The 24,985-nt window shown below is 38.2% G+C and overlaps 1 protein-coding gene across 1 annotated transcript in view; it reads left to right on the forward strand.

The window, feature by feature from the left end:
• The window catches only part of NPR3 (natriuretic peptide receptor 3), an 87,764-nt gene extending 63,008 nt beyond the window's left edge, over positions 1 to 24,756 (forward strand). Inside the window, exons 5-8 of the mRNA XM_075184628.1 lie at positions 5,306 to 5,400; positions 15,182 to 15,308; positions 17,471 to 17,555; positions 18,577 to 24,756. Of these exons, the coding sequence (XP_075040729.1) occupies positions 5,306 to 5,400; positions 15,182 to 15,308; positions 17,471 to 17,555; positions 18,577 to 18,688 (419 nt within the window). The 3' untranslated portion in view covers positions 18,689 to 24,756. The remainder of the gene's footprint in view (positions 1 to 5,305; positions 5,401 to 15,181; positions 15,309 to 17,470; positions 17,556 to 18,576) is intronic.
• Positions 24,757 to 24,985: the final 229 nt, after the last annotated feature.

Here is a 24,985-nt window from a genome sequence, read left to right on the forward strand (position 1 = left end):
TTCCAAAAATAGTTTTTGTTTTGGAACTTATCTTTTTAATTATAGATCCACAGTCAGTCGCAACATTGGCCAAGAGTTCTATTTTTGCCCAACCTATTAAGGAATCTGTTCTAAGCAATAAAACAAATAATCATGATAAGGGCGCAGAAGTTCATTTGTAGTGTACATCTGTTTAGTGTGTTGTTATTTTCAACTTATTTGTTTTACAACATCTTTTAGAAGACTGTTATGTTCAAAAATTGTAAATATTATTTTCTATATTCCAACTTTTTTTTTTTGGCATGACCTTGAACCAATATGCTGGACACGGAACACTTATATTCATAGAAGCTAAAAATTGATTGTCTCTACTTAAATAAATGATAACTATAATCTGATTAGTTGCTATAGGCAACATCTCCACTTTTTCAAACCCGAAGCTTGTTAAATTAAGCCCTGGGTATTATTTACCTCTGATTGATTCCTATGGGCAACGTATCCACTTTTCTCTTTTAAAAGGTTTGATAAATCTACCCTATAATAGGTTAACAACAAACCAAAATAACACCTATTTCCCCTACAATCCCGATCTCCACAACTTGTTTAGAATAACACGCCACAAGCTTGGAATTGCTTGAACATGTAGTTCAATTGCAGCTGTAAAAAGTTGCCTGGCCCTGTAGAAGATGGTGGGACACTCATTGCCAAGTCCTAAAGGGCAGAAATAGCTGTTGAAAAATATCTTGAATTGAAGTTGAAGTAGTTTTCACGCCTAACGCCAGAATTAACAGCATAGCTGATACAGTAGGTAAGATATAATTAATTTTCCTAGGAGCTGATGGGTGACAGCTTATTATGTGTTTATATTATCAAAGGGAGTTGTTATTAACTTTAATTTTCCTGCCAAGCAATATAAGAGGCATGACATTTCGGAAGAGCTTTTTTTATTAAGTCAGGGGAACATTTGTGTTTCTAAAAACTGTTTTTGTACTCTGTTTATAGATGTCAAGCTAACTTAACTGTATGTAGACACAATGAGCCACATGGGCATGTCAGCACATAAAGATCAGTATAATAACTACTAATAGGCATACTTGCCTACTCTCCTGGAATTCTCGGGTAGTCCTTCTGGACTCCCGGAAGAGTAGACAAAGCTCCCGCATTTGCCAAAATTGGCGGCATTGAATGGACGGCGTGGGGCTTAATCGTGTCATTAAGCCCCATCCCCGCAAATCAATGCTGTGAATTTCGGCATTCTACAGAGGGGGCGGGGCTATGGTGATGCGACAATGTCACCACGCCCCCCTCCTACCCCTTGTCACATGACTTCTCCCCTGGATCTACCAGGAGAGAAATCTTAAAAGTTGGCATGTATTCTAATAGGCCGTCTGTTTTGTGTCCCAAAGCAAATAAATGGTACAGTCCACAGAGGGCAATGACTGTTTAAGTTGCGTCTCTAGAGATGACTGAAATTGAGAAAGTAATATACACTGTCCTTATGACATAAATCCCTCCTGCTGGACCCAGGACCCTTAATAAAGGTGTAAATAGGGCATTTGCACTAAGCTCACCAGGACAGTGGACGTGTTGCTGGATTGAAAACGTCACCTGCTTTATTTTAATTGCCCATATCTATGTATGTATAATATATTTAATTAGAGAAAAGGGATATTTCACACTAATGTACTTCATAGATCTTTTATCTCCAGGAAAGTATCTAGAGGTTATGGTTACGTCTTAGTTAGTAGAACTCCGTTGGGTGGGAATAGATATAACGTAATTACTTCATGTTCCAAGGTTTAGGCTGTGATAAGGGTCCATCTCCAAGAGCAAACCAAAGCCATATGAAATGTATCTAGGGATTCATTAGCACAGATAATAATTATTTCCATTGTAACTAAAACCCAAATTGTTTGTAAAATATCTAATCCCGAGGGGGATCTCTCTTCCAGTATCGACCTAGGCAACATCTGGTAGCTGTGCAAATACTCAACATTAGTTGATGTGAAGGTTGGAGATGTATGGTGATGTGGACTGGCAGGGAAGTAGCAGTAGTAGTAGAAGTTGCTCTGTAAAGGAAAGTTCTGGTCCTATCTATTGACCCACCATCTATTGACCCACCAGTTCTTCTAAATCCTGGACAAGCCCCAATGACATGAGACAAAATATTGCTCTTATGGATTTTGTGCATAGTAAAGCACCCTGTTCTGGCTATTGTATAGCAATAGGGAACACTTATCATGCGTCCAAGTTTGCTCCATCCTGTATAAAAGTTAGTCAATTCACATTTCTTCATGCACATTATCATCATCAATATTTATTTATATAGCGCCAGCAGATTCCGTAGCGCTTTACAATTGCACATCCATACCTCTTTTCATACATAAAAGCAGCATGCGTTCCATGAAAATTTTTTAATGTTTTGTTACTTTTAAAGTGTTGTTTCTTTGTTGGAGGTATTTGAAAAATTAAAAGAATATTCGCCCCCTTCCAGAGTTGGTTGCAAAAACTGTATGTTTCTCCACTGGAATTTATCCTTGAGTGTATCTCAGCGAGAGTCCGATGTCATATTTCTTCCAGTCGGAATTCAAACCCGCCAGGGAATAGAATTAATTGACCGTCATTTTCCCAGCTCAATTTTTCACCATAAATTTTGTGAAGTGCGCTTGTGCATTGCGGGAACCCGAAAGTTGTATCACTGGAACTTTGTGTCTCTGTGAAATGGCCTGTTAAGTCATGAATGGGGTTCATATTGGGATTAAATCATTGTTGTTCCTATTTTTTTCAAAAAAGTACATTACAAGGAAACCTAGTGTCTATTCCCTTCAAAAGATATCTTCCCATAATGGCATAGGAAATAAAATGGGAAATCAAAATAAAATATCAAAGTGGGGGAAGGTCCTTCCATATTGTCAAACACGACATATCATTGGCTATTCATGGCTTCAATTCAGTGCGGAAAAGCAATCTGCTGCGATGGGGAACAAACCGGACCATAAGTATAGATTACGAGTTGGCTCATATGAATTGAGCTACTAATAATTTATATAGAACTCTTTAAAAGCTTATCAGAACTACCAACATTTTGTATAAAGTTGTTTTTATTAATACTTTTAATTTAGAAAGTAATGCAACACTTAAAGGCAGACTCTGCTCTCTATTCTGATGACATCCAGTTGGTGATGCTGTCTACGGTCTGCGTTGACTGATAACAGAGAACAGTAGCTGGTACAGAAAATGTAAATACCTTCCGCTGTCTCTCCTCATTCCAACTGTACCACTCCACCAGTAACTGCTAAGAAATGCTAGTAGCCAGATTTAGACCTCATGGGGCCCTAGGCAAGATACTGGTTTGGGGCCCCCTCCCTGAAAAAATCCATAGCACTATAGTTTTTAGCATAACATATACATAACATGGCTGGCAGACTTTAGCCCAGGGGGGCAAGCACATAGCACTGGCCCATAAGTAGCGGCCCATTTTTAAAGGTTGGTCTCAACGCCGGCCCTGGGAGGGCCCTTTGGGGACCGCTGAGCCCTAGGCAATTGCCTAGGTTGCCTAGTGGTAAATCCGGCTCTGGCCGATGGCAATATTGGTGGCTGATAATGCTTCTGCCTTACAATAGCCACACACACTTTCCCTATCACCAGCTACTATTATTATTCCGCTACTTTATGTATCAGTTGCTCCCCGCACCTCTTTCATTGTAAGCTCATTTGGGCAGGGTCATCTTTATCTTCTGTGGCATGACATTGTATGTTATTAATCTGTATAATGATCCCCTAATTCAGTGTTTCCCAAATCGTCATCATCATCATTTATGTATGTAGCGCCACTGATTCTGCAGCGCTGTACAGAGAACTCATTCACATCAGTCCCTGCCCCGTTGGAGCTTACAGTTTAAATTCCCTAATATACACACTCAGAGACAGAGAGACTAGGGTCAATTTTGATAGAAGACAATTAACCTACGAGTATGTTTTTGGAGTGTGGGAGGAAACCGGAGCACCCGGAGGAAACCCACGCAAACACGGGGAGAATATACAAACTCCTCACAGATAAGGCCATGGTCTGGAATTGAACTCATGACCCCAGCGCTGTAAGGCAGAAGTGCTAACCATTTAGCCTCCGTGCTGCCCAAATCCAGTCCTAAGGGAACTCTAACAGTGCAGGTTTTACAGGTCACCAGTGGCATAATTCCCGTGTTTGCATGGGTTTCCTCCGGGTGCTCCGATTTCCTCTCACACTCCAAAAACATACTAGTATGTTTAATTGGCTGCTATCAAATTGACCCTAGTCTCTCTCTGTTTCTCTCTCTCTCTGTCTGTCTGTCTGTCTGTGTGTGTATGTTAGGGAATTTAGACTGTAAGCTCTATTGGGGCAGGGACTGATGTGAGTGAGTTCTCTGCACAGCGCTGCGGAATTAGTGGCGCTATATAAATAAATAAATGATAATGAAGATGATGATGATAATTATACCACCTGTGGATCTGTTACAATGTGTCAGTCAGTAACGAATACACCTGTGCTAAAGCAAGGACATATGGAAAACATGCATTGTTAGGGGTCCCTGCAGATTGGATTTGGGAAACACTGACCTGAATGTACAGCACTGTGTAATATGCTGGCACTTTATAAATAAAGGAAGATAATAATATAATGTCAAACATTTCATGTTCTGTTGAGTTAAGAACTCTTTTTATAAGACAACTTGTTAGGTGTACTGGCCCATTATTTTTCTAGCTGTCACCTGCAACCTTATTTATTTTGTGCTGTTACTTTTAATAGGGAAATGTATCTTATATATATAATTGGTGTTTACGGAAGATAAAGTATATATATACAATTTGTTATGTATCTTTTCCATCTATAAACTGTGTAATTGAAACTTGCAATATCACATCATAGACATAACTGTTAATATCCACTAGCAAAACAGTTTATTTATATATAATACATGTCAAAGCTGGACTGCAAAATTGTTCTTTTTATATTACCATGGAAGTCCTCAGCAACTTTAAATTGAAGCATATTTAAATTAAAAATGATACTGTTTTTTCCTATTTTGAACTCTAAACTCTATAATATGGCCTTAGTGCGTGGGTCAAGTTCTGTGTGAAAATGGAACAGGGCTCAGATTTTAGGAATGCAGACACTAAGATGAAATTTCAATATAGTTTGCGATGCCAACAAAAATCCTGGAGGCTGATGAGATTTCCTGTTGTATTGTTCAGTAGAAATCTGCCGACTCACTTTTTTAGTGTTTGACTTGGATTGCGAGGTGTTTAAAGCAATTCATTTTCTAATTCTTCTTGTGCCTTTCCATAGGGATCGCCGGGCCGGTATCAATTGACGCCAATGGTGACCGATACGGAGATTTCTCAGTAATTGGCATGACGGATCTGGAAGCTGGTACACAGGAGGTAAGGTGAAATATTCTTTCAGGCTCCACTGTCCAGAACTCCACTAAGCCACTAAGACTGATGATATGACCCGTTTTTACATCACCCAACACAATAAAATTCCAGTAATGGTGAAGCCTATTTAACAGGTATAGCAGTGGTAACAAAACCAAACCATTACAAAAATGCTTTATTCCTAAGGGTAAATGTATCAAGCTGAGAGTTTTCCGGCGGGTTTGAAAACCAATCAGATTCTAGCTATCGTTCATTTAGTACATTCTGCATAATGACAGCTAGAATCTGTTTGGTTGCTATTTGGAACATCTCCACTTTTCAAACCCGCCGGAAAACTCTCAGCTTGATACATTTGCCCCCTAGAATAGTTAATTAATATTTTAAAATATTTAAATACTCTTTAAAATAAATTAAAAAAAAATTCTAACATCAGTGGAATTGAGAGTCAATGACGGTTCGCCCATCCGTACATCTGCAAAAATCGGCCCACTGAAGCGATAAGTTTACTCTTGCTGCTGTGAGCGAGTATCATTATATATCGTTTCAGAAATACCGGAGATAAAAGATTATTAGAAGAAGATCAGATTTATCTCTGCAATCGGGGTTTGGTTAAAAAAATAGACCCCGAACATATTTACATCCATTTTGGACGCCATCTGCTTATTTGCCAAAATGGTAACATATTGTAAGAGAGATAAAAGTAATTCCTGTTTAGTTGTTGTACAAAAATGTAATGAGGTAAGCTGTTTATACACAATGCTGGCTGTGTGATCTGTAACACATTCTTATGTAGCCTGGTCATGCTCTTCTTAGATGTAGACCAGATAGTCGCACGCATGTGCCCATAAAACATTCATATGATTTCAGTTAGCATGTTCATACTATTGAGATGCAGCTACAAAGTTCTTGCTAGATTGGTTATGTAGATTGGGTGTTGAAAGCCTGCATTTGTCTTCAGCAGAAATAAAAACTGAGGAAAAAAAAGAACTATGGAGCATCCTAGTTTCTTCAGAAAGTGGAACCACAGAAATACTTCCTCAGACTTCCTAAACTCAGTGCATTCATGTTGTTCAGTAGATCCTCACTCTCCAGGAGATCCACCTCAAAAAAGATCATGGAGTAGATTTACTAAAATTTTTAAAAGGGAAGAGTAGAGGTGTTGCCCATAGCAACCAATCACATTCTAGCTACCATGTTCTAGAACAGGATAGGCAACGTTTTTCTCTTTGGACACCAGACATTGAACATTATAAGGCAAAAAATTTTTTTACAACATATACAAATTTTTAAAAAAGAAATAGTTGGGTACTAAAAATGTTAGTGGGTCCCCTGTTCTTTCTTTTAAAGATAGTTTGCTCAGTTCAGCAGGACTAACGGGCTGAAAAAAAGAGCAATACACCGCAAGGGGCGCTGTCACGCTCAGTGAGGAAGGAGGAGGTTGGGATTCAGGCAGGGTTGGTGCAAAGTTTCTCACGCTCTAGGCAAAGCTTGTCTACTGCTCCACCTCCCTCCAGATGCAAATTCAGGATTTCTAGAGGGGGACGGTTCCAAATGTTAGATTTTGGAACAAAGTAAAAATAAGTTGTCAGAATAAGGCAACAGATACTCTGTTTACCTACCTTATACATACTGATTATTACATACTTGCCAACTCTCCCAGAAAGTCCGGGAGACTCGCGAAATTTGGGTCAGTCTCCCGGGCTCCCGCGAGAGCTGGCATTTCTCCCGCACCCCGGAATTCTCTTGTTAAAATTACACGATTCACAGAGAATCGCGTCATTTTCAACCCCCCCCCCCCCACAGGCCAAAATGACGCGATTCGAGGCGCCCTGTCTCCTCCCACCCATTAGTCACGCCCCTCTCCCGGACGTTGCCTACACAGATACCACCTGCCCACCAGTTTTTCTCACACATGTCCATCTGCTCACCAGCTTTTCTCATATATGCCACCCCCTGCCCACAAGCTTTTCTCTCACATGCTCCCTACCTACCAGATATTCTCACACATGCTACCCCCAGCCAACCAGCTTTGCCCACCAGTGTACCACAAACTAGCCTTTTACTTACCTGACTCTCCAGCAGTGCACTCAGCAGGAACATTTGCAGCAGCCGCGGGCTGTCTCCGCTGCGTACCATGTGACTGAAGCAGTCACATGACTCTGTGATGGAAAGAAGGACAGATCAGCAGGAAGGACCGCCCCTGCTGCTCTATCAGTGCAGCTGTTGTATGCGTTCCATTAACGCCGATCACCGCACTGTGCGGTGCAGGATGGGGGCAATGAGTGGTGCCCCCCAAATCCTGGCACACTCGGGTACCACTCAAAGCGTCCTCCTTGTGGCAAGAGTTGTCGACGCCTGTTCTAGAATGTATTCGATAAATGATAACTACCATCTAATTGGTTGCTATGGGCAACACCTATACTTTTCCTTTGTAGAAGTTTTAGTAAATCTACCCCCACATCTTATAAAATACATTGTGTCAGAAGAAGCTGTGGTAAAGAAGGGACCAGGGCCGTCAGGATGAATTTTGGGCCCCCGGTGCAGCAACTTTTTGGGGCCCCTTCCATAGTTGCCGACCACAGATTGGTGGCTCCTCCCACTGCACAGGCCGACCTTTGAACCTACTCCCCCCCTCTCAATGCCCCTGGACCACTGCGGATCTAATTAGCAGAGCAGGGTTGATCTATAGAATTTTGTCACCGCTTCAGTGGAAATGTTACTTTAAATGCACTTTTGGAATCACTGGGATTTCTCTTTACTGAAACAGGAGAAAAACAGGTGTTTCCAATAACATGTATGGCATCCACAGTGCGAGAACTAAAGTATTTTCATATTTTGGCTTTGCATTTTTCCCTCGATAATGCATATAAGCCTATGTTATACATAACAATTATATACTTGTTCTGTTAATATGTTACATTTTATGTATTTTATTCGATATCAGGGGCGAGCCAGCAAACTTCCCCTGACCTGATAGAATATTGATGTCACCCTGTCCCATGTTGAAACTATAGTAGATTTAATGCATATCCCGCCTTTCTCCTGACCTTAGCAGGAGAGCAACATTGAAACCGAGAGGCTTGATTTACTCATTTGCATTATTAAAGCTTTAGCGGATCATACATTATATAGGAATTACGTATGCAAATTGGCCAAATCTCTCCAGCTCCGATATCAAGAATTACATATTACTCTAGACAATTAAATGAGCTACAGAAATAGCGAACAGTGAACTGAGCACATTACATTGACCTTTATTCACTAAGTAACGCAGCAGAATTTATTCTCTTTGTGACCCAGTATACAGTTTGCTGCAGTTGTCTTCAAATCCCCTACAGCTGGCTTAGGCAAGCTGTGACTCGCATGCTGTTGTGGAACTACAGGTTTCAGCATGACCTACTGGGGCATTCTACTTTTACGGCATCCAGAGTGGCACGGTTTGCTTACCTCCACTCAACAGAGATTTGCTGTTGCTGCATTGCTGGAACACAATTGAGCAGCGGAACTAGGACCAGGCTTCCAGTTCCGATTTTTGACACTGAAAAAAAGTTTAAAAACAAATTGTAAAAAAATATGAAAAAAATACTAATTAGTTTAATGTGTTAACTAAGGAAAAAATGCTTTACTTCTATAAATAATAAAGATTTTTGTTTCGGTGGGGAGGCTCTATTGTCGTCATCCCGACTCCCGAGTTCGCGATAGTGATAGGAGGACTATACTAGGCTTGTATTGCCGCTGTTATATAGTAAACAACATAGAAAAGCTTCACTTCACCGGTCCTTCTTAGGCCCCTATCATACAGTACATCAAGCATTGTTAATGAAAAGATCCACATTCTCTTAGATGTTTTTTTTCACAGATTAAAAGTGAAAGCTGCTTTTCTGACCTAGCATCCATTGTTATCATCTTCATCAGTTATTTATATAGCGCCACTAATTCTGCAGCGCTGTACAGAGAACTCATTAACATCAGTCTCTGCCCCATTGGAGCTTACAGTCTAAATTCCCTAACATAGGCACATAGAGAGAGAGAGACTAGGGTCGTTTTTTATAGCAGCCAATTAACATACCAGTATGTTTTTGGAGTGTGGGAGGAAACTGGAGCACCTGGAGGAAACCCACACAAACACGGGGAGAACATACAAGCTCCACACAGATAAGGCCATGGTCGGGAATTGAATTCATGACCCCAGTGCTGTGAGGCAGAAGTGCTAACCACTGAGCCACCGTGCTATATATTTTAAATTAAATATCATCCATATCCATCCAGTGGAAGGTGCAGAACAGGCTCCCCAGGTCAAAGTCCAGGTCAAACTAGTGGGAGGTCCGAACGGGACCTTGACCCCCTATTATGTCTTCTGGGATCCAATGTTACCAGTCTGTGAAGTTTTAGTCCAAATCCATCCAGTGTAAGGCTTAGAACAGGCTCCCAGTCAAACTCATTAAACTCATGACCCCAGTGCTGGGAGGCAGAAGTGCTAACCACTAAGCCACCGTGCTATAGGAATTAACCTGTTTTGTGTCCGATGGTTTCTATGACAATTGTTGTAGTTGTTTATGAGCAGGTGGTCAGTACATCTCTAAGGTTTTACTGACTTTTGTTTGACTATTTAATAATACCCAGGAGAACTGTACAAATAATTAATTAGATGTAGTTGCTCATAACTAGCTGATTCATGTGTTAACTTGTCATGGGCTAATTCTTAGCTGGTAGAAGGATGATTCTTTTGCACATAGGGTATTAAGCCTGTACTGTACGTGCAGACCTCCTGATTCTTCTGTTCCTATCATTTGGTTGGAGAGGCCCAAGTCCCCCTGTCCCTGCCTCCTTTAATATGACCTATTTTCTGATCTGATATTATCAATAGTAGAACTATCTGGGCTGCAGAGGTGGCAGCGACTACGGGGCCCGGAGATGCAGTTGGCCTCACAATGCCTCACTTCAGAGACTCCTCCCCCAAGGACCCTGCTTTAAAAATAGCAGAGCAGAGTCCTCTTCTGAATTGCACAACTTTTCATAGCAGAGCAGGGTGGTCCGAGAGGCTACAGTGGCATCAACGGGCTCCTACCCGGTTAGGGTAGGGGCCCCTGGGTATATTGATCCATGTTCTACATAAACGTCTTCGTTGGCTCTAATTATTAAAACTTACCACTTTTCTAATATTTTTTTTTTTCAACCATGAGCAGAAGATTGAAATAGCTGAAGAACCACTTTAAGCAAATTAAGGCAGGACAGGACCTCCGTGACTTCTTCAAATACTTGACCAATCTTTAAATCTCGGAGAGAGAAAGAGACAGTGACATGAGGGCATATAAGTGTAAAATTTGAAAAGAAGACTATTATTATGTATCATTGTTTATTCGTATAGTGCCACCATATGACGTAGTGCTGAACAGAGAAAGGTTAAACATTCATATCAGTTTCTTTTTAGAATGTTTAGTAAATCTAACCCATTATCGCACTCACCCACAGAACAAAATCCCTGTTAGGACTTCACTGCAGCAATAAACAAATTTTATTGTGCCGTGAAACCTTTGCTGTGTTTTAATAAACTCAAGAAAAGTTTGCTGGCTGGCTTACAGTGTTTTCACATAATTGACATTCTTAAGGGAAAATATGCGAAGGACAAAAATGCAAACATTCATTGTGTTCTCTTGGTTTTTACGGAATGGAATCAAATTCTGAAATATTATCATTAAATTATGATTACTTAAGGATCAGTCACACTTTGGTTGCACAGTACCTGTCTGTGTTAATCATGTACATGTTCCTACCACAGTCTAAACATGCTCCGACCACAATTTAGTAAAATAAGCCACAAACAGAATTTAAAATAATAAAATGTAGTCTCGTATTTAGCTATTACATTCACTGTATTTTTTACATATAGGAAAAATGTTAGAATTATTTACTTTTAATATTACTATTTACTTTTGGCTAGCCTCTATCTCGATGAATGGGGCCAAGTGAGAGACCCGGGCTTTTGACTTTTGCTGATCACTCTGTGTCTGGACCTACCAGGCAGATTTTGGCTGCTGTGAAGCTTTTGATGATATTGCAAAAAAAAAAAAAAAAAATTAAATTGATGTAGTGGAGACATCTAGTGGTGGATGTTGTGAGAAGTGAATGTATTGTTACGTAAAATGATATGTGCTTTAAAATGTTGCAATGCTGTAGGACGTACTCTCGTAAGGGACAATTATCATGTGGACAAGAAGGCTTAGCGCTAAGGCATCTCCAAATTGTAAGAAAAGCAAAACTTTTTATACCAAATTGGTAACAAATACATTTATACAAACAAGGTGCAAATATTTTCCTCCTAATTAGAACTTTTGTACCCGCATGACCCAACTTAGTATGTTATTTAGTACAAACTTGCAATGGGAAAAAAAAAACGCTTTCAAAGTATTGCAAAGGTCAGAACTTTCACTAAGGTTTTAAATGATCTATTTGGCTTTGGTTGTGTTCTTATCTCTACAGCTGCAACAGCTGATTAAAAGTTTGTGTTTAGCCTTGAGCACTAGTTATATCTAGATAGAGGCATTATCATTCCCTCTATATTTGGACTCCAGTTAGCCTCCTCACCCTCCTGTTGAAGTATCATTAGACATTTTTTCCAATCCCCCTACTGTATTCATCCAGATGGGACACTTTTTTTTTTTTTTTTAAAGAATTGTTAAAGCCAACAAATTACATCCATCCATTACATCATCCATAATCATTTATCCACCGGGGGCACTGTTGCATTCACTTGTGTGAAGGCTGATTCATTGCCCAGCCAAGCCAACAGTTTAGGCCAGTGGATCCCAAACTTTTTCAGTTCAAGGTGACGTTAGGGCCTCCATAATTTTTTCAAGGCACCCCCTAAGCCAAAATAAATACCAAGTAGTCCCCCGCCTTGCCTACCACTGGCCCTGGCCGAGGCACCCTTGTGAGATCACCGAGGCACCCCAGGGAACCTAGGCACACAGTTTGGGAACCACTGGTTTAGGCAGTATTTTAACAATGGTACATCTAAAATAACCAGGAATGGAATGGAGGCCCATCTGAGAGTCTAAAGAATTATTGGATACATTTGCATTACTGGTACATTAAATGCAAATGTTCCACACCACTATTCTTCATGTATTTAGACATTTTACTTTTATGAATGATATTACAGCAAATATTGTAACTACACATAGATTGGTATTCATAATATCTGTGTTTATGGTACATTTACAAAGTCCATAAATGTAATGTGTATGTAACAATAGGTTTACCTTTACTTCATAAACCTGTTAGGTAAGAGTCAAATCCTAGCAAAGGTTTAATAGTTAAAATGATCAGGAGGGCAGCTGTGTGGATAGAGGAAGATAGTGTTAACAAACAGTGTAAGATTATAAAGCTAACAAGTTTAATCACTGGTGACAGCTCTGCTTACTGAACAGTAATCAAAAAATAGATGCAAACTGCATAATAAACAAGGTGGGAGAACATGTACTGGCACCAACATTAACAATTTTATATTAAAAACGAATTTGTGTTCTTTAGCTCTTGCTTGCCAACTTTTTAGTCTTTCCCTCTGGGTGATTCAGGGAGGTGATGTGGGAGGACGGGAGTGGGCACAGCGCAGCCAATCTCGTCATTTTGGCCCAAACCCCGCGATGCAATGATGCAAAGTGTGGGGGATGGGAGCAAAATGACGTGATTCACCTCTTACTGCGTGATGGAGGCTCCCACCCTGCCCACAATGAAGTGGCCAGGATGCAGGAGAATGGTTTGCTCCACCAGGAGTCCGGGAGACCTGGCCGGAATTTGGGAGTCTCCCGGACATTCCGCAAAGTGGGTTAGATCCATTATTATGCTGTAAACTCAGTTCCATGGTTGACCTCTCTAGCACAGACTTGGAGCAACAGCCCACCAAAGTGAACAAAATGTCTACACAGTGCAAACGTTTGCCTGACACATGAGGACAGTCTGGATGGAGGTCTTGTTAGCCAAAATTGCAAAAGGGCAAATTCATGGCTAATTATTGGCTCTTCTCACCCTCTTACTGCGATTAAACAGCTCAGCAGAGTGATAAACAGACCGTCCCTCATGATGAGCATAACTTTTACTTTTCCAGATGAGTATTTTTCTGGTAAATCCACACTTTGGGCCCGATGCAGAGTTGCTGGCAAAATGAGCGTAAACTACTCTGCAAAAATAAAAAGAGGAGCAAAATACAATATTTCTCCCCATATGTAGAGCTTTACACATCTCAAGTCGCACCTGCCTCCAAGTTATCAGCATATGATCCTGGTTTATGACAAGTCATCGTCATCAGTGTATAGCTACACCTGCCTTCTAGTAGGTGTAAAAGATTCCTAGCAGGCGTATATATATGGTGTTTCTGCAGGCCTGCGTGAGCCACATTTGTGTGAACATGACTTTACTGTACTCCTCCCCTGAGCGGCCCTTCCCTTTCCTGTCCCGCCTCTCCAGGTGCAGACAGGGTTGAGTCTGAATAGGTGCATATGTCTGAGCCCACATTCCCTAAAATGCGCATGACAGTTTCATGTAAGATACGCTGCACAAACTGGCATAAGCCCACTTCACATCAGATCCTTTATCCAGCCAGAAATGATATGCATCTGTACAGCATCCGTCTCTATGTGTATATCTGTCATCATGACTTGTAAAGGCAGGCCCAGTGCTCTCACTCGCTAAGGAGCAGCTGTATCTATTATATAACTGAACATGAAACGAAAAGAACCTTGCACTATATCACAGAACAACAACGTATGGAATTATGAGACAAAGTTTCATCAATTTGCAGAAATTTTTTAGCTTAGTAATTGAGCTGCAGGCAGCACCTTTCGGCAAATGAGATTCTATTGTAAGCAAAATCCTCCTATTTGATCCATATGATCTGCGCCTCTGACCATAACATATGAGCTCCATCAACTCGGTTGGCAAGTTGGTAGTGCTGCAAGACAGACCGGGTATGAAGTACTGCAAATGTGTGTAACTGAGAATTCTGCATTTGTGTACAAGTAGAATAGCAGCTCTTTTACTGGCTCACAGCAGTGTCGCTGTGGGATTTTTCTCTGCATATTTTATTATTATTATTATTGTAGATTTGTTAGATTCCACAGTGCTCCGCAGAGCCAGGCAATAGGGAAAACAGGACATACATAAAACAGGGACATACAAGGCAGACACTATAACTGCAGACATGAAAACAAAGGGTATGGAGGACCCTGCTCATTACAGAGCTTACATTCTAAGTGGAAGAGACATAGCTGAACAAGAGGAGCCAGTGTGGCTTAGAGTGGAGATTGGGACTGCTGTGAGGACGTATTAGTGTGAATAGTATCATATAAATATGTACTGTATATAAAATATATATTTTCCTTTCTGGATAACTCCACCTTTTCAAGCACCTGCTGTGAACCTTTAAATTGATTGAGCAACTTCCACTTCTGTATTGTGGACAGGAAGAATTGTATGACATAGGTGTGTGTTGTACATCTATATTTTCTATACTACATATTGGCTCATAATAATGTATTTTCTATACAATACTTAGATTACAGTTTTCCCTCTTTCTAATGCTTTTTGAATGCATTACCTTACGTTTCCTCATGATTTCTGTGCGATTTAAATTGAATTAACCCCTACCGTACAGTCTGTTGCTATATGTAATACGCTGAACTGTGTAACATTATTTTGCCAGTAACCCAGTCCCTTGTGTTCACCCTCTGGTACTACTGAAGAACATATCTGCATGTCATAACTCGTTGCTTTAAATTGCGTCACTTAGGTCATTGGAGACTATTTTGGAATTCAGGGGAATTTTGAACTTCGACCAAATCTGAAGCTCCTCTGGGGATCCGGTAGGATAAGGCTAGAAGAGAACAAAGTTGAACAGATGCCTCCGTGTAAAACATGTAAGTCATTGTATTAATTGAATTATTCTTTATAGATCCTGCATGGAAGAAAACATATTTGACAGTGTTTTTGCATAAATGTCATTTTAGAACAGATTGCTCTGCACAGTCGCTTATCAAACAAATCTGCTTTGTAATGGGAAAGTTTACATTTGTGTACAGAGTGATAAGGAGAGGAGACTCCTGTGTCATGGACAGAATCAGGTTGTGGATAAGGCCCTACCCGTAACACTACACACCCAATTATAATACACATACAAACAAACATCCTATTGACACTCAGAGCCCCAATTCAGAACCCTTCCATCTACTCATCTAGCCTTCTCCTCTGTGTATTTCATGCTCCTCTTGCTCACTAATTAAGCTTATTACTAACAGAGCAGCTTTTCCCTATTAATGGGGAACTGCAATTACATTAGTCTACAGCAGCAGGGGCACACCTGGTGGGGGGGGGGGGGGGTCCTGGTGCCTGGAAACCCCCTTCCAGCCTGGGTCACTGTATGTTTAAGGTGGTTTGCCCCATGTATATGATGGGGACAGGAATTGCCTCTGTATATGATGGAGATAGGACTTGCCTGTGTATATGATGAGGATAGGAAGAGTTGGAGAGCACCCCAGCACTGTCTAAAATTATAGATACACCCCCATGCATACTGGTCATGCCCAATTGCATGGTGTGGAAACCCCTCTCTAGAAATCATGCATTTGCCCCTGAGCAGGGGGCATGCTGCTAAGTTGAGCCATGACTTAGATCTACTGGAGGCTATCTCCTACAGTGTCTGCATTGCATGGTGTGCATGGGGATCGGTCCAAACTCCAATGGGGTCTGCGCAAAATATAACTGGGTTTGTCCGGTTTAAGGCAAAGTGCTTTGGGGTCTGCCACAGTTCAAAGATAATAGGGCTGTGAGGTCTGTGCGAAAGTGCAGTTGAGACTGTGCAAAAGGCAAGGGTACCTATGCATTGTGGTCTCTGTTATTGTGTGCAATAGGGTTTGCTCAAAAGGCAATGAATATCTGGGCAATATGATCTGGGTAATATGAACTGGGCAATGTAATCTGACAATATGATCTGGGCAATAAAATCTGGGCCATAAGATTTCGGAAATGCAACTCAATAGGTAGAAGGTCTAACAAAGGACAGTAGGACTTATGCAAATCACCCGCAACACATACACCTCCTAAAAGCTGTATCTAGGGATGCACACACGTTAATGATATCTTACAGTACAGAATTATTTTTCCTGGCAACAACATAAACATAGGCAAATGCTAATTTCTTTCCCTGCCCAAGAACCAGACTCTGTGTCAAGTTGTGGGTAATATTTGTGTGTAGCAAAGTGGCCATGGTTGTCTATGCCTTTTGATAAGGCCATACCATAAAATGCCTGATATTTAGAAATTTAAGTTTGATACAAGAAGACTATGGCCGTTGTTTTAAATACATAAATCAATTAAACCCATAGAAGGAGTGAAACCCTTCATTCTGGATATATGAAAGTATTGAGATGAAATCTTTTCATTCAAAGCTGCCGAGTACCATTGCAAATCCGTAGAGCTCTGGTAACAATATTCTCAGCTGCCAAAAGCACAGATTGTAAAATCAATTAGCAGTGTTATTTTTAGTACCAGTCGTAGTTCCCTCCAAAAAAATAAAGGATGCAGGAAATTTCACACCCATTTGTACACCGCTCCAAAGTCAATTACCTTTAATTAAAAACTTAACAGCTATTTGCGGAACGGAAGAATAAGCTGCACCTGATATTACCATAACGTCCTCAATCAATAGCTCCCGTGACTTACAAAAACCCAAGTCTGACTAATGCCGTCTAGCCAATGTGTTTTTAAACCAAACACTCACCGGATTGTAATGTGTTTATTTTTTAATCAGAGTTAGCTTTAAGGCTACAGTGAAGTGTTATGTAATCATTGCAGAAATCAATTTCACATTTTTTTGGGGTTTATAGTTGTTCTAGTATTTAGTTTGAGCATGTTGCCTCCTAGCAATTGTGTATGTTTAACCCTTTGCTTGAAGCGGAGAAGTCTGCTTAAGAGTCAACTACATGAGCATTGGAGGGCGTTAATGATTTACAGAATCTATTTAATCCCGTGTTCATTTTAGGTAATACTAATATTTCCTATCTAAACTTGTTACTTCAAATAGGTGGCTTAGGAGAATCTGCAGTAACTGGAATTGTGGTCGGGGCATTTCTTGGCACAGGATTGCTAATGGCCTTCTACTTTTTCAGGTAATTTAAGAGTGTTCTAAATAGATATTTTTAGTTTTTAAATAAGTTTTTTTTATAAGCATAATTATTGCAAAATAATATATATATTTTTATAATATTACCTCTGCATGTGCTGTTTCTCGAGTCCCAGTAGATACATTTAATATAATTATGAGGGACATTTATGAACGTGAAGATATTTGAAGATATTTGAGTATTCCCTCAGTGTTGGTATGCCCATTCTCTTTACTCCACTATCATCCATGTAGAGACACATTGTATTTTTACTTGCAACTCTTAGGGGTAAATGTATCAAGCTGAGAGTTTTCCGGCGGGTTTGAAAAACCAATCAGATTCTAGCTATCATTTATTTAGTACATACTACAAAATGACAGCTAGAATCTGATTGGTTGCTATAGGCAACATCTCCACTTTTCAAACCCTCCAGAAAACTCTCAGCTTGATACATTTACCCCTTAGAGTTTCCAAGTTAATGTAATACAGGTTTGAGTCACTATCGTGACCTTTTTATGTGTTTAATTCAAGTTTATACATTTGATCATAAAATAGAGATAGATACATGACAAAAGTAGGTCATATTGTTGTTTAAAAAACACAAAGACTAATTTGTAGTTGTGGCGTAAATGTAGTTATTTGGATTGTTTTGGTACTAAAACATTATCTTCCTAAAAATGTAAGCTCAAAATGCTGTAAGTTTACTTTATGCTTCATATTATGTAAAGTATTTTTTCTTTGAAGAAATAGCTCAGTTCCAAATATAAATTTACACAAATATTTATAAACGTTAATAGGTATCCTTTTTACGTAGGACCTACTTGTATACATATAACCTAAGATATTGCCTAGGTTCCTAAACTTGTTACTTTCAGTTGTTTATTAGACCTGTCTATTCCATTTCTTGTAATTGTATCAATAAGTGTTGCAAAGACTAGAAAACGTTATACTCACCTGAACAAAAGCAATGAGTTCTGCATGAAATATCCTTTTTTACAACGATAGATTTTTATGTTTTTAATTACAGAAAGAAATACAGAATAACGATTGAAAGGCGAAATCACCATGACGACTGCAACATCGGCAAACACAGACAACTTCGGGAAGATTCCATTAGATCTAATTTCTCTGCGGCTTAAAAAAAAAATTTGATTTTACGAAAAATGCAACCAAAGACACCCCCAGTGTCAGATGGAATTCTTACAGAAGAGTAATGAAATCATATTCTTTTGTTTTTTTTTTTGTTTTTAATTTCTTTCAGAAACTCAGGAATGATTTATTAATCATATGATGCCACATGGCCTTTAACTCATAGAAAGGGACAGTTTCGCGATTAACAAATTTATAAAACGTGCTCTAGATAAAGGAGAGCAATAGCTGCATATAATTAGAAATGGTCTGTATCAAATTTTTTTTTTTTTTATTTAAGAACTTTGGGCAGTCGTTGACACTCTTTTACCACAAACATTTATTTTCCATTCAAGTGTTTTAATTCTGCGACCTCACACAGTTTGTGTTTCCAAAATTCCGTCTTAGAAGAAAAAAGTAGTATGATATTTTCAAATTACCCTGGTGGCAAATTGTTTTAAAACAGATTCGTTTAAAAGCAATTTGTTTACTAGTAACAAAACCGTACTGTGCTGTATGAAATTGCATTAAATTGCAGCTACTGAAAATATATCTTTCAAATTATGCTTAAAGGTCACCTGCTAAGTCATTTGTTTTTCCATGGTACACTAAAGAGCTTATATTGAATTTAGTGAGTTAAACACAAGCACAATGAGGCATTGATGGCCCAAATTTTGTCCATCTTGTTACATTTTTCTGGGTTGCTCTGTCCCCTATACAGCGTTCCAGTGTGACCTGAAGCTGTAAATTAGTCAACCTTGAGCAATCACAGGCCATGACTGTAATCCTGTGGATGTTAAATTGCTTTGCCGTATAATATATTCAGGATAACATTGCTGAAAATCTTGTTTGGGGTTTATATTGTATAGGTTTATTTAATATTGATGAAAGTTATCTTTGCGAAATATAAATATTTACCAATGTTCCCCCCCCCCGCTATATTTCTAAAGCATGTTTAAGAACAGAAATGCCACAAAGATTCTTGGACATATCACATGCTGGGGAATCAATGATCTGTGAAATCAGAACAATAGAAAAGGAAAATGCTCTAAATGCTTAGCTTATTCATAATAGAATTTGATTTTATTTTCCTATAGTTCACAAGATATGTATAGCAATTCTGTTATTTTAGTTGGACATTTTTAAAAATGGTATATTTTTACAATAAAATAATTATTTTGTCTTACTGCAAAAGGAGAAACAATTGGACCAAAAAGAATATGTTATTTGTCAAATTTGGGAGAAGGATCTGGTACTACTCTGCAGTGCTTTATTGCATAAACAGTGCGATCAAAAGTAAGATTCTCAATGGGGCACCTACACTTGAGAGTTTTAAAAAATGAAACAGTCTAACAGGTAATAAACCAATTAATTGGGTTGGCTATACCACTAAAATACCTGTAAAAAAGTTATAGGCTAGATTTATCAAACCTTCGAAAAAGAAAACGCGATAGTAAACAGCAATTCACGTCATCATAGCCCCATCCCCCCGCTGTGCAATGCTACAGACCGCGGCACTGCATGCAGGGGGTGGGGCCACTGTAACGGGATCGCTCCGCCACATCCCCCGCTTCCTCTCCACTTACCGCCTGCCCTCCCCTCCGAGATGTCCCGGAGGGAAACTTTTATATCTCGGCAAGTATGGTTAAAAGTTTTATTGATGATTGTTAAAAAATTATTTTAAAAACCATTCACTACAATTTAATGGTTATTTTGCAGAGAAAACATTATATAGGCTAGGATTACACAATATAATTCATTATCATGCAGTTAAAACCATTATATGCTACAAAGCCTTGCCATCTCATTGGCACTATTATTGTAAATTCACTGCCATGTCCTAAAATCAGACATTTAAAAAAAAGTCTCTGAATCAAAGTGAAGTTGCCATTCATTGTTTTAGACAAAATATTTTTGCTTTAATTCCCCTTTATATGGCCAACACATGGGGCTCAATTTGTCAATATTTAGATAATACATTGCCTAAGTAGTACAGTGTCAGGGACTTAAATGATTTGATTTGATTGGGGGGCAAATTGCTTTTGTATCTGAAATTGAGACATTTCTGGGACCTTTTGAATGATTTATAAAGGCCCTTGGACACCACCCGATGTGGAGTCTGATCATTTTATACTGAAAAAAATGTAAATATTATCATATATTCTTGTACAGTAAAATAACTTAGATTTTTGTTTTAGAGAGAACATTCCATTCTAACCTTTTTTTGTTATCCTACATTTTAGATATTTTTTGTTCTGTTTTTGTTAGTCATGTTCAAGCTGAGAATAAGAGCTGGCATCACACAAAGTAGAATTTTTGATCAGTGTTCACTGTAAATAAATAGTATATTATTTAGGCAGAATTTGTCTTTCAGCCATTTTTAGGAAATATATGTGTTCCTACTTTTTTGGATAGGTACAAGGAAATGAAAAAAAATATTGTAATTAGACACAACTACAGAAATATCTAGAGATCCGTTGCTTCCAGAGATATTGCTAAGTAAACACAACCAATCTCTCAATGTTTGTAAACAAACCAGTCATATATATATACACACAATATAAAATAATATTAACATTAATAATAAAGAGCTTTTTTTATTTAGTGTAGCTATGCTGACTTTGGAGACACACAGCGAGTATATAAAAAAAAGTTGCTATAAGACAACAAATCAAAAAATAAATAAATATTGCAATGTTCCCATTGTCTCTGCTAGCAGGGCCAAGCAATACCTAATTTGATTTCCAAAATAGTCAAAAATATCCTTAAATTTTAACAGCCAAATCATATAGGTGATAACGGAAAAAACACAATGGTTCTAAAATAAAATATCATTTGTAACAATAAAAAAAAGCATTGTTTTTCGCTAGGTGTTAACCAAAAAATTTACTGAAGGCACCTGAGTGAGCAATTGAGCTAAGCAAATAAAGCTATTTCGTCTTGTATAAAATGTTTTAGAATTTTAGCACATATTGACGCAATCATATGATCTATCTTAGCTAATCTGGAGAATGGAAATTCTTACTCTTGAAAATGAAATAAATGCACTTGCCATATTTGATCAATTTTATAAACATTTGATACATTTGTTGACGTAAGTGGTATAAACATCAGTAATTTTGTAAAGCAAAGCTTTGCCTTGAAGTATTATAGTCACTGAGGGCAAGGCTTTTGAGAGTATGTCTAAAGAGAATATATTTAATATCGGTTTAATTTGTCCAGTAATATGATAGTTTAGCTTTGTAAAAGCTTATCATACTTTACCAAATATTGATCTTATTCTTCTCTATTATATTTGCACCTTAATAGATATTAGATTGCTTTTCTTAACTGTCTCTCAACATTCGACAAATATATATTTCGCAACAAATTTCCAAGATCAAACTGTACATACAAATTTTAATAATTGCCGATTGTAATTGGCTTTCATTTCTGTTTAGTCAAAATGTCTCTTAAAAAAAGTGTTTGTATGGCATAACACTAGACTAGTGCATTATTTACATACTTGGGCTTTCTTTTTAACTTGATATGTATTTCCTTTAAATCAAATGGCTGACGGTGCTGCAGTATAAACTTGTTTTCTCTGAACCACTATTTTTTATGTCAAGTTTGAAAGAGGATTTAATCTATAGACTGTAACTGGATTAATTAATTTTGAAAAAAAAAACCCCAACATACTTCCTTTTCCATACTTTTAGGGCTCATTCACAGGTGTTGAAAAATAAACCTAGTTACGACCATAGACAAAACTTTGTACATTGTACTACTTTTAACAGAGCTCAAAGCATGTTCTCAAAGCCTCCTTGCAAGATAGTGCACTGAGGGTCACAATTAACTCATATCTACTGGTCTCCCGAACTCCATAGAGTCTTACAATCCCAGAAAGAGTCAAACCGTGTGTGCGCTGAGTGATGACATGATTGGCGTCATTAAGTCACGGTGGGCAGAGTATATTGATGTGAGTCATGTCAGAATGTTATATTATTTCTGGCATTAATACACTTGAATGCTGCAGGCTTCATTGATATTGACCTGAGGCAAATGCTTGTAAGAGTTGTGTAATTGTATAGGTCCATTACCTTCCTTCCATTGGACCTCACTTGGGGTTAGGAAGGTTTTGGCAAAACCATATTGTGCTGCAGTGGGGCAAATTTAAAATGTGTGGGAAGATTTAGAGTTGGACAGGAGGCAGGGCCAAGCTCAACTCTAAATTGCAGAGTTAAAATAAAGCTGTTCAATATTTTTTGTGCTACATGCAGAACCAGGCAGCATTTTCACTTCCTAAACAAAATTGCACGTACACTCCATTTGCATCGCAACAGTATTTGTCCAGGTGAAAATTTGCACCTTTACCTGGTTTTGCTGCCAAATATAAATCAGATCAATTATGTCGTGGACTATCAATTTTAAAGCATGTTTACGAGCATTAAAAATTTGCAGAAAACCGATAAAATTAACATGTATGTGTGAGCCCTTATGGATTCCTTTTTAATTGACTTGTACAGCACTCAACAACATGGCATTTTACATGTCTTTCTGTATTCAAAAATAAGCTGGTATTTTTGGTTTATATTAGATCAATTGCCAAATAGATGTTTGTTATCTTTTGTGTATTTTATTTCATTGTCTTATTTGTACTAGTAAATTACTATATGAAAACTAAACATTTTCTTTAATTTTTCGGAAGTGAAATCAGACACTGTGGTCATATATGGGGTAATGGTTGTCTCCTACTGAGAGATCATTTCAATTTCATTATTTTGTCTAGTCTACGGATAATGGTTTTTGTTTATTGTTAAACACAATGTTAACAACTTTGATATATAATATGGTTATTATCCTACTAAAGGGAATCAAACCTGCATACATAAAAAGTGTGCTATTCAGAAGTAATCTGATTATAAGATACTGCCTGTTTATTTTTTACCAACTTTCCAGGTAACTGATGTATTCGAGCCACAAAGTATCCAAGTATGTGTGGTCAGCTATAGATATAGATTATATATAGGGGAGGACAACTTGATCACCACCTCCTGGGACAGTCGGGGAACACAACAGCAAGCACACAAGAAACACAGGCAGAATCCAGCAGTGAAGTTTAACTAGCTTATAGCTAGTATTATAAATAGGTGATCATAAAAAGTAGGTATATATTCCCATACAGGTGATAAGCAAAAACAAAACATAAGTACAAAGCACATTCTTACTAAACAAACAGTTCTCAAACTAACAATGAGTGGGCTTTGTGTCCATCTCACAAATAACACATCTTTGCAAACAAATGTACCTTTAACTCAGGTTATTCTCCAATGTAAGAGCAATGTGTTTGTTAACAGCCTCAGTTTTTATAAAGACCTGATCAGTTATAGTCAATTAATTGGTTTGATAGGGCAAAATCTGGAATGGCCTTTGGAGTGGCTGTTCCAATCAACACAGAGCCACTCACTCCAGGGTTCCCTTTCCCTGCTCTCGGTGTGTGAACATAGACAATTTGTATTTATAGTCAATCATCACTCTTAACACATAAGTCTAGAAACAGTTCAGGAATAAAATATATATTAAGTCCTGTTAGGGTGTTAGAGGTAAATGAATACATACATGTTGTAATATTTATATCTGAAAAATATATACAAAATAAATTAGTAAGTTAGTCAAGGTATAGCTCCTCTCCATGAAGGAAGGGGAGATCGGAGCTGTCATTTGTGTCTAAGTAACTATTTAGTTTAATTAAAATGTACAGAATAGCACAATTTTTTCTTATGTAGTGTTGGAATCCCTATAGGAGTACTCACAAATCTAAAATATGCTATTGTACTGATGTAAGTAGAACTGTCTGCATATAATGTGATTTATTTATTGTCTTTTTTTTTTTTTTGTAGAGCACACATATTCATGATATGAATATGTTTTACTTAATGTAATATAATTCTGTGCAAGTGATGAGTTGGTCAGCTGTGCTTTGTGTGATATCTGTTCACTAGTGTGTACATCTTTGTAAGCATTTTTATTTTTATTTCATAGCCAAATGCAATGATATGTTCCGATTATAAATAAATAAAGCTAGATGTTGTTTGTGTAATCTGGTTCATATTAATTGGAGTGACCCCATAAACCAAGAATGAAAACTAAATGCAAAACAAGTTGTTCATTGCAAAAATTAGAAAAAAAAAAAAAATCTATTTTTTTTTATGACTATTTGTTTTTTAGACATTAGAGAAGATCAAAGGCAACGAGAGTTTACTGTTGCTGATTTTTTTTTTATCTATGTCACTAAAAGCTACCATAAGACCAACCCCTTTGCAGTCGGT

The sequence above is a fragment of the Mixophyes fleayi genome, chromosome 1 (genome assembly GCF_038048845.1).
Source record: "Mixophyes fleayi isolate aMixFle1 chromosome 1, aMixFle1.hap1, whole genome shotgun sequence".
NCBI classification, from domain to species: domain Eukaryota; kingdom Metazoa; phylum Chordata; class Amphibia; order Anura; family Limnodynastidae; genus Mixophyes; species Mixophyes fleayi.